The sequence below is a fragment of the Dioscorea cayenensis genome, chromosome 4, assembly GCF_009730915.1.
Source record: "Dioscorea cayenensis subsp. rotundata cultivar TDr96_F1 chromosome 4, TDr96_F1_v2_PseudoChromosome.rev07_lg8_w22 25.fasta, whole genome shotgun sequence".
Classification (NCBI taxonomy): domain Eukaryota; kingdom Viridiplantae; phylum Streptophyta; class Magnoliopsida; order Dioscoreales; family Dioscoreaceae; genus Dioscorea; species Dioscorea cayenensis.
In genome coordinates, this window is record NC_052474.1 from 11,180,261 (window position 1) to 11,190,755 (window position 10,495).

Sequence of the window (10,495 nt, forward strand, 5' to 3'; positions counted from 1 at the left end):
CCGCTCGTTCTCATCGATCAATGTCGGCCACTCGTGCGCTTTAACTTTTTCTCGGATACGAAGAGTCACCGCTGTGGAATTCACACCATAAATAACCCGGAAGAACCCTCCCCATGGACAACCACTCCTCGTCAGTCCTCATCATCCTCCTCCTCCTCCTCGTCCCTCCTCTTCCCATGGACAACCACTCTACTCTCGAAAGAATGTTTTCGTGAACCTTCTTCCTTATCTTGAGAATCATTTAGCCACAATCACGCAACAAGTTAAACTATCTTTTTCAGCTTAGTCGAAAATGCTCTCATAATTGCCCGAATGCAGAGGATTCTTCACGTGTGGATGACGGGCAAAGCAATTGCGAGCATTTCTCGACTTGGGTAAGAAAAAGAAATTTTTTTCACGTATTTCGTGATTACGGAGGATTCTCTAGAGGAGGGAGATCGGAAACATCCTTTAAGACGGGGTTGATATTTATCACTTGAGACTTTCTGTTACCATTTAAGAATATTACGTCAGTGTATAACTATTACGTTCTGTGTTTAACTATCAGGATCTTCGTTTAAGTCCCGACCATGACACATTGATTAATAGTCGCTTTTCATGAATGTGTGTTGTTTAACCTTTTTTTAATGTTAGTACGTTATGCAGTGTTCAAGTTGATGCGCATGTTATGCAACCTGCTGTGAGCATTCGAATGTACGACCACTTGTTTCGTTATACGAGGGTCGAGTCGTGAGTGTCCAAAAGTCCGAGCGGACGTTGTAAATGTTGTAAATGTTGTAAATCTTTTATAAATAAAAGCGAAACAAGCTTATTTGACTCGTGAACTTCAAAATTTAAACATAGACCTAGTAAAAACAAACAATGTGGGAAACAAAAAGAACGCCATTGTAAACAATAAAAATACGTGAAATATGTTTAAAGCAAATGACAACGGTGTTTAAGAAAAAGTTACTCTTTAAACAATAACAACGGTGTAAACAATAGAAAAAGTTAAACACTACTCAAGTTACTCTTTTAAACAATGACAACGGTGTTTAAGAAAATACGTAAAGATGTTTTAAACAGTGACCCGTGAGGTACCCATCTTCAACGCATGTCGATGAAAGCATTCAATTTAAACAATAACATATTATTTTAAATGATATAGACTTTAGTTAAACAATTAACCATTTTTAAACACTATATGTATCTGTTTAAACATAAAAAGCTTGAGCGCTTACACGTAGACTCATGTTGAGTTGAGAACTTTTCATTCGAACGATGACAATATGTCTTCCTCGCGACAGTGACATATATTTCCCTTTTGCCCTTGGGATGGAGGGAAAAAAATACTGCACCAATCACATCACGTCTAGTCTAACCTCTATGCATACAGCTGCACTTTTTTTGTTTGCCTTTCCGATCGCTTGCTTTGTTCTTTACATCTTCTACTTCTTCTTCTTCGTCTTCTTTTTTTGTTCTTCATTTCATTTGGTTTTGATACGATTTGGTTTTTCGACTCGATATATTATGGAGAGTTTTTGTGGTATTGCTAGATTCAACGGGGAGGGAAGAGTGCTAATGTTCACGGCTCGAACATCTTGGGAGTTGGTGTTAATGAGATATGTGAGCGATGGGGTCTCGAAGTTTCTCTTGTCGTGGGTTAAGTTCATCATACCGGATGGATATAAAGCGGTTTGCCCTAATCGAAAACGATGTTGACTTCCGATGGATGTGTCACGTCCATTCCATCTTCAAATGTCTCAGTAGTTGATCTTGTCGTCGAGACGAGAAAATGTGCCATTGTCGAATCCCAATGAAAAGCGAGGTTTACTCGTTGTAAGTTCCTTTTCTTTTAATTATTCCAGGGTTGTGCGGGGTCATTATTGTTTAAATATGTCCGTCACTGGTTAACATATTATACTAGTCCTTTACGTTATTAGTTAATTGCTTAAGTATTTAATTTTAACGTTTAACTATTGTCATTATCGCTTAAACATTATACTCTCCGCTTAACATATTGATCTTTTCATTTGGTCAAGTGTTGGCGGGAATTCGGATTCTGCGAGTGCTCCCATTCATCCCCATGGTGACTCGCGGTGTGGGATGTCTTCCTTCCTCGTCGGATCATTCCGAAGTGTTGTCGTTGGATATTGGACAACGCTTTTGGCGGTGTCGAACATTTCGAGGGATGTACTCGAAATCATGCAATCAAAAAGGAATTTTGACTTCAAATTCATAAAGAACGAAAAACATCGGGTGACTGTGGAATGCGCTGCCGATGGTTGTCGTTGGCGCCTTCATGTCGAAGGTGGCAAGTTTATGGTATCCCTTGCAAACATGCTTGCGCAGCAATAATGCAGACAGACACCAACGTACATCGATTTATTAGCGGGTACTTCACCGTCGACAATTACAAACTGGCGTACAAGGAAGCTATATTCCCCATACCCGCGATGACGAGGCCTTCGACGGAAATCGTGAGCTTCGTTTGCGACCGCCTATGACTAGAAGGCGACCGGGCGGCCTAGATGAAAAAGAGGATCGAGTCGCAAGCGTTTGATGTCCGCGAGTTAGATTGCGAGCCACTGCCGAGGATCCGGTCACGATCGACGATCTTTGCTAATGAAGCTGTCGCCCGACTAGGCATTGTTAATAAACCGACGATGACAGGGAAACATTGTGTATTGATGGGAACCTAACCACTAGGAATTGAATGTATTTACATAGCGACATTGTTATTTTAAACGGATACACTGTAATTTGAAATATTTCAACTGATGTTTAAAGAATGAGTGCATTTATTTTAAAGCAGAGCAGTGTTATTTTAAACGGGTACACCGTATTTTTGAAAATATTTAAAAGCTGATGTTTTAAAGCGATATATAGTATATTTAAACAATGAAAGTGAAATGTACACAATTACAACGTAAATTAAACAGATGAAATAAAACCGAATGGAATTTAACTCCGCTTTACAATTCAAAACAAACAAAAATTTACATTAAGATATACAAGTTATGTTCTTCGAACACTAAAAACAATGAATTGAATTTGTCCAGATTTACATTTGAAAACAAAATCGATCAGGATATACAGGGACATGTTATTCAAAAACAAAATTTAACCCGCTTGCAGCTGACCCCCTTTGTCATGGACGCCGTACCGCCCTCCCCTCCTTAAGTATCGCGGGTAACATACCGTAATCCGAGGTAAGGAACGTCCTGCTGCAGTGGCCGTAACTTCTCACCCCACGTAATTGCTCGATAAACCGCATGAGCGTGAGCGGCGCAATCGACGCTTCCTTGTTTTTGCGTGGGGTTTTCTGCGTAGCGTCGCAGCGGGTACTTTTGTTGCCGCCGACTCGCTTAACTCCATATCGGCACAAAAAGTCGAATAGATTCCACTGCCGAGATATGCAAGTCGAGATTAGAATACCGATTTAAATACCAAACAGATATTAATCGGACATAATTAAAGAACTTACCATGTCCAACGCGTCCTTATCGTACCGGACTACGAAGAATAATGCATGTATTCTTGTTTATCATTGTCGGTGACTGACGACGACATGGAAGTGGCCATTCATGATTATCGGGAGGGATGACAATTTGAACTTCATGCGAGTTGCGCAGACGGCATCCCCGATCATAGCCATAATTGTGTCATAGCGTCATCCTCGCTTTTGACATAAAGCAATAAGCAGCGATCCGGTGATGAGGCGCGCCTCTTGTAAGGATATGGCTCTTTGCTCAGCGACTTTTTGTATGATGCATACGAAAGCGTCCCATCACATCATCAGATGACCATCTCCTTCCCCTCAGGCGTGTATAGATAACTGTCAGTGTAGTCGACGGCGTCGTTTCTTCCACACTGAGCAGTCTTTCGAGGTTAAACGATAATGGATATAATAAGACTCATATTGTAAATATTTAAATGATATTATCAATTGTTACATGATATTATATATAATTAAACGATAAGTAGAAAACTTAAATGATAACATAAACGTATTAAACACTATTAGGAAATAGTTAAACACTATAAGAAACCCTTTAAACAATAACATAAAAAGCGTTACACTTACTCCGTCCCATAGAGCAGTTGAGGGAAGATCCTCATCAACTCCTCTCAGTATTTATTAAAGACGACTCGTGCCAACCCATTTCTTCTTCTTGAATAAAAAGCTTTTCCGAGTCAGTCTGGTCCGATTTTTGATTGGCCTCGATCATCTCTCTCGTTGCTTTCGGTCGGGGTCTTCATCAAGCATCTTCATTTTTAAACTATAAAAACTATATTTAAACGCAGTGTTTATATATTTAAACGTTATAGAATATAATTAAACGGAGAACAAAATATTTAAACCCGGTATGTAATAATAGTTAAACGGTAAATACTAAAGTTAAACGCTAAATAAAATGTTTAAACATTAAAGACTTATGTTAAAACATCGTCCATGATTTATTACCTCTTTTCCATCGAGCTGACGACAAGCTCGTTTTCACATCGTCTTGCTTAGTAGTACTTTCACCGTAGACAAAGCATCCTCTGGGATCTCGCTGAAACGGACTTTCTTCCCCGCTCCGGCCATCAGTAAAACCGACGCGTTAAGCGACGACCGAGCAACCCTTAATGCACTCAGTGTTGGTCTTCTTCCGCGCATCTATCTTGCCTCGGGCGACCGCTTGCTGGAACATCCTCCATAAGCCACTTGTTCATCGCTTTCGCGCCCTACGCAGTATCGCCCCACGGTCCGGTAGATCATCGACGTAATCAACGATCCAGACTCGAACCGAGCATGATGTATTTGGGAAGAGGATCGTCCCCATGAGGTACACCATCGGGAGTTTGACAAAAATTATCTTCTTCTCCCCTCTGCAGAACAAGTTGCACCGAGTGCTCTCTGATGGAGTCTCCTGCCTCTCGTAGGGTCTGATAGATACCGCCCTTCGAACGCGACCGGTTTTCTTCTTCGAAAGACCACGCGCCGCCATCGCAACGCACTGACAAGAACGAGGGCCACATCTTGAGGTCTCGAAACTCGACGAGCTTTTCCCCGATCCCGAATTTATTGGTGCGACCATCGTACTTTCGCAAAAAGAGAATCAAGAAGGGCCCTCTCTTGGTATATGGCTTCCACTCAAAGTGAAACCGCAACGCAAGCGGTGTCCTCTCGAATAATCTCCCGATGATCGAGGGGTCATGTTAACTTTCAATTTGACTAAGGTCTCCACAACCCGATGTCAAATAGCAACGCCCATTAACTAGGGTCGATCGCGATAATCACAAGCTCGCTGACAATAACAACACATTCAACATGCGATGATTGACGTAAGCGGAAAATATAAGGTTTTAAACGGTAGAACTCTCGGTTATTAAACGAGATATAAAATGTTAAACAGAGACCCATTTTGTTAAACGAGACGAGAATACTTTAAAGCAGAGACAACAAATGTTAAAACTCAGTAACATCTCATTTCTTAAACGTCAACCTCATTTAGTATCGCAACCATATCAAACGAAAGCGGAAATATACATTATAAATATTACATAAATCATAACAATCGAAAAACTATTTTCGATAGTGATACATATGAAAATGCAAAACAAAACAAAAACCCCAGCTGAGAAATCTCCCTGCAGACTAACAAAAACCCCAGGTAGAAATCCTCGCAGACTTAATATCTTCCAACAAAAAAGCAGAGCACAAAACAAAACCGAAAAATCTTTCTTTTGTATGTAATGCAGTTAACATAAAAACCATACTCAATACCTTAGATTGCAGAGATCGGTGAAATGCCAACTAGTCATGCGGGGACTTCTCCTTCGAGATACCGTGGAAAAGGGAAAAGTCGATGAACGCAATTCATGAGGCTTCCCGTGAGAGATAACTTTCGAGAGCACTGAAACTGGAAAAGTCAAGACGTGAGTTGAGAAAAGCAATTAAACGAGCTCCAATAAATTCGTCTCGAGTTACCTCTACGGAAAACCGCCCACTTCCTCTCAAATCGCCGATAGGGCTGCGACCCCGACTCCCCATGCAGGGCATTTTCGTTCAAAAATTTGAAACTCACTCCGCTCACATCCGTTATGAGGGTTTGGGGTTTGAAAAACATGGGACTTTTAAAAGGAGGGGTTTTTGGGGATCTGAAAAACTAACGGGGTGTTTTTAGCGATTTTACAAACTTAAAGGGTTTTAGCAATTTCCACTAATAATAATAATAATAATAATAATAATAATAATAAAATTTATAAATTATATAAATATCAAACACACGCGCATCTAAATATCTCCCGATGACTAGTGGCTAGCTACATCCCCAAGCTCAATCATCCCTACCATCCTTCCCTTTCCAAAATCCATCACGGTGAGGAACGCCACGTGGAACTTTAATCCTTCGTTGCTCTATAATCTCCATATCATCCATTTCTTGATTCTTGCTTGTTCTTCACCCAACTTTGATTTTTGAAATTGGAGAAATCTACAATGATTTCTGGCCAACTTTTTTTTTTTTTAAAAAAAAATTCATTATTTCTGTTTGAATTCTATGTTGCAGGTGAACATGGCTTCTGCCTCTGCGATCGCTTTGCCGTATTTGTTCTTTAATGGCAACAGAACTTATCTCAGGAAAAATCCATATGTTCCTATTTCCACAATCACTAGAGGTATGCACTCACGATCCACTTGCAAATCTGCTGAAAATCTGTTTTTTTTTTTTATTTTTCCTTCAGTTTATAATTTTTTCTTTTGTGATTTCTGTATTCTGCATAGTCATGGACTTCAAAACTTCAAAAGTTGAAAATAGCTTTCAGAGTTTTGAAGGAGTGATGAAATGCGTGGAAGAAATTGAGTTGTCAGATAGAGAAGAAGTGACAAATTTGGTAAGAGATAAGGGGAGATTGATTGATTGAGAGTGAGAGAGAGAGAGAGAGAGAAATTTGGTGTTAGGACAAAAAAGAGAGATAGAATTGAAAGTTAGGGCACCAAATAAAGGAAGCCTTGGGTGGTGACTGGTACGATGGAGAAAAGAAGTGAACAGAGAGATAAGGTTAGAGGAGATTGAGAGGTGGAGAGAAATTTGGAATTTTGAGGTAGAGAGAGTTGGAGGTGAACTGTGAGCGTTGGTGTAAAAACCAAATGAAGCCAAATAAGAAAAATAAATAGGCTTTATGAGTCCGTGGGATATCTGATCACTCATTTTATTTCTTCAAAGGACTTATTTATGCCTTTTGAAGTGTTTTGTTGGTTATGGCTCTCAATTTTCTGTTTTCAGTGATAGCTTTATTATGTTTTGTGCAAAATTAGCTTGTGAGGTTTTGATAAGAAATTAATATTTTCATCTGTAATATTCTTAATATGAAGTTATAGAATTGGAGGTATGGTGCTGAATCATTTTAGTTTTAGTTATCTATTTAAAGATGTTTGGCTTTTGTTTTTTATCATGTATGAATTGAATTGCTCATGTTACAGCAAACAAACCTACATGTAGGGCTTCATACCGAAAAAGATGAGCAATTAGGAGGGAAAAAAAGAGAACAATCAATTGACAAAAATATGTTGTGTCTTATGGTCTACCGTTCACCATAAAGACAATCAAACAAAGCTTCATTAGATATGTAAAGGATTTAAAGATGCTACCCTTCCACAAGAAATCAAAAGCCAAAATGCCAAAGGCATTCACTTTCTCTGAATTCATAACCCTAATATTAGTGTCCCACACACATATACACAGACATATTCTGTATTCATGAAAATCCTGTTACAGTTGTAGAGAAACCCTTGTCATGGTCCTCTCTCTTGTTATTGACCAGGATCTTTTAATATACTCTTCTACAGTGTAATCTTTTAGTTCAATACAAAGCCACAGACAGTTCTTTTCAAGAACTTAAAGGCCAGTAATATCTAGACCTGACCTAGATTAAATTTGGTTTGATAACTTTTCAACGTCCTCATCTTTTATGTGTTTGCTTGAAATTCATTGTTTTGTTACTGATTATCTTGATGCAGGTAGAAAGCGATGCTTCACAGTTGTTGCAAAGGCTGTGGGAGATGATTCTGATTCCTCCTCTGGGAGCTTTGTGAAATATGTCCGAAATGCTGTAGGTTATGTGCTATGCTTGATCCAATAACTTAAATCTAGAAACATTTGGTTTTGAACAGTTATCTCTAAATAGGATGATAGATGCAGAAACTTCGACTGTGAAGATACAATATGGTAATAGCTTTCTCTATATATTTTGATGTAATGATGATTTGGACGATCTGGATGCCTCATTTCCATCAACAAGATATCATAAGAATAAGAAAACACATATCCTTACAAGAGTAAAGCTCTCTGATGGTATGGAGATGTTAGTCGTTGGATGAAGACTTTGATGACAAGGAAATTTATCAGAAGAAAACGATAATTATTTAGTTTACCTTTTTTTACACTATGTGTTCTTGGTCTTGCTTTGTTACTGGTTCCTTTTTGTTCTTTTAAGGCATAAGATGCTTTTGGTCTTATTATAGTACATTGTTCATAACATTCTGATAGACTTAACTTTTTATTCTTTGAAACAGTGGAACAACTCTGAAGACCGACTTGCTCTTGTTGGGTTGGGATTTGCAGCGATTGCGGCATTTTGGGCATCTAGTAGTCTTATAGCAGTAATTTCAATAACCTTAATTTTCTAGTTTGAAATAAATGAAATCCAGCAGTTGAATTTATGTTCCTACAAGGACATGTTGAGGCTTCCACCTCAAATTTCCTTCTAACTAGCTTTGGACCTTGTTGTATAAATTGATAGCACTATTCTAATCAGTGGTATAAGTCAAATAATCAAGCAACTCAGAAGGTTCTTGAATTCATCTTGATTTTACTGTGAATTTGGCTTGATTGTTTAATAATGAAACAGGCATAGCTTGCTTAAGCACATTTTGTTTTCAACCCTAGTTTTTATACTTTGGATTAACTATATCTTTCTTTTCAGGCTATCGACAAGCTTCCTTTTATCCCTAGTGCTCTAGAATTCATTGGGATATGGTTCTCGTGGGTATGGAATTTGGAATTATTTCTTCTATAGAGATTTTTTTTTATTAACCTTTTTTCTAACAAGTTACCTCCTAAATTTCTACAGTGGTTTATATACCGGTACATCCTATTCAAACCAGACAGGTAAATAGCTTTGCTTACAATTTTTTATAAATTTTGTTTTAAAATAGCATTAGTTACAATTTTTTTATAATTTTTGTTTTCGTCTATCTGTCTAATTTATATATTTAAATTTAGAATGTTCAATTTTCCAAGCTTTTGGGTTGATTGTTTTCTCAAGCTCTCTTTTTAGTTTTTATTTCCATTTTGATTTGTATCTTACAATGAAATATGATTTGATTGATGGATGTTGCTTGAGACTTAAGATTTTCTTGTGATGTAGGCATTGCTTATCATTTTAATTTCTCAGTAGGATGGTGGAGGTTTGGATATTAAAATCTGTGGCAACAGCTGCTATCTTGAGGTACATTTGTGTGTATTAACAGTTAGAACAAAGGCAAAAACAAACAAATTTACAAGTTTACAGGCTAAAATGAACTTTGTTGTTTTTTTTTACCTTAATGGACCATAACAAATAATCAAGCAAACTTTGACCACCACCAGGATTAACCCAATGAATCAACTAACCTGGCATTCTTTAGAACAAAAAGGCTGTTTTTAAGCACCAAATTGTTCAAAATATTGGGTAACCAGTGATGATAAAACTACTAAAAGGAAAGAAAGTATAACATAGCGCCTCCAGCTCTGTATTTCGCATTATTGTGTTCATCATTCTCATTATTATATATAATATTTTTTGTTGTGTCTCTGCACTAGTGTTCATTCACCCACTTATTTTTGTCTAACATTTTCTTTGTTGAATGTCTGCAGGGAAGAGCTGGTGAGAAATGTTAAGAATTCGATATCTGATATCCTTGGCCAATAACAAGATTCTGCAAACACTCGAAGAACAATGTTTAGATTTTGCTAGTTGTCATCTTTTTCGATTGGCTTCCTTGAATTTCTGAATGCTTGAATGAATAAGTTCATTGTATCATAACCAGAACTAAATATTGTGATATGTGTGCCACACTGCCACGTAATATGTATCCTGTGTAAATATCTTTGTTGCATTGTATCTTTGAAAGGGTATTGTAAACTATCAGATTGCATGTAAAATTTGATTGGTCCTGCTTACATTGCTGATTGCAAATCTTATAACAAGTAAACAGGTTTTATTTTTTCCCCTTTCAGTCATTTGGTCGTCGAGTTAAATCTGATATGTCCTTAACTTGCTTCAAGGAAACTAGGGCATGATGTTGCATGGAAAATGACCTAAGTTAAGCGCATGTTTCATGGTTGATCTGCACATTAACAAAGTATATTTTCACAGAAAATGCGCATTAAAAGAAAAATATAACATAACACCACATGAAATGTAGGAGCAAGGTTAGTCCGTAACATGGCTCGGCCAATTTTAATGTTGCCTTTTGGCATGAAGC

General features: G+C 37.8%; 1 protein-coding gene across 3 annotated transcripts; it reads left to right on the forward strand.

Annotated features, from left to right (window-relative positions):
- Positions 1 to 6,258: 6,258 nt before the first annotated feature.
- LOC120259157 (protein CURVATURE THYLAKOID 1C, chloroplastic) lies at positions 6,259 to 10,190 on the forward strand. 3 transcript variants are annotated; one of them, XM_039266702.1, is made up of 7 exons: positions 6,259 to 6,347; positions 6,537 to 6,645; positions 7,988 to 8,079; positions 8,543 to 8,629; positions 8,953 to 9,015; positions 9,100 to 9,137; positions 9,885 to 10,190. In XM_039266702.1, the coding sequence occupies exons 2-7, from the start codon at positions 6,543 to 6,545 to the stop codon at positions 9,937 to 9,939; spliced, it is 438 nt and encodes a 145-aa protein (XP_039122636.1). In that variant the 5' UTR covers positions 6,259 to 6,347; positions 6,537 to 6,542; the 3' UTR covers positions 9,940 to 10,190. The 3 variants fall into 3 exon arrangements, with proteins under 3 accessions (XP_039122636.1, XP_039122637.1, XP_039122638.1); XM_039266703.1 differs by lacking the exon at positions 9,885 to 10,190 and adding an exon at positions 9,397 to 9,451; XM_039266704.1 differs by lacking the exons at positions 6,259 to 6,347; positions 6,537 to 6,645 and adding an exon at positions 7,129 to 7,153.
- Positions 10,191 to 10,495: the final 305 nt, after the last annotated feature.

Coding starts and splice junctions, on each gene's coding strand:
- LOC120259157 (XM_039266702.1), top strand. CDS start 6,543: ATGGCTTCTGCCTCTGCGATCGCTTTGCCGTATTTGTTCTTTAATGGC. Junction 8,080..8,542: donor TGAAATATGTCCGAAATGCT/GTAGGTTATGTG, acceptor TCTTTGAAACAG/TGGAACAACTCTGAAGACCG. Junction 8,630..8,952: donor CATCTAGTAGTCTTATAGCA/GTAATTTCAATA, acceptor CTTTCTTTTCAG/GCTATCGACAAGCTTCCTTT.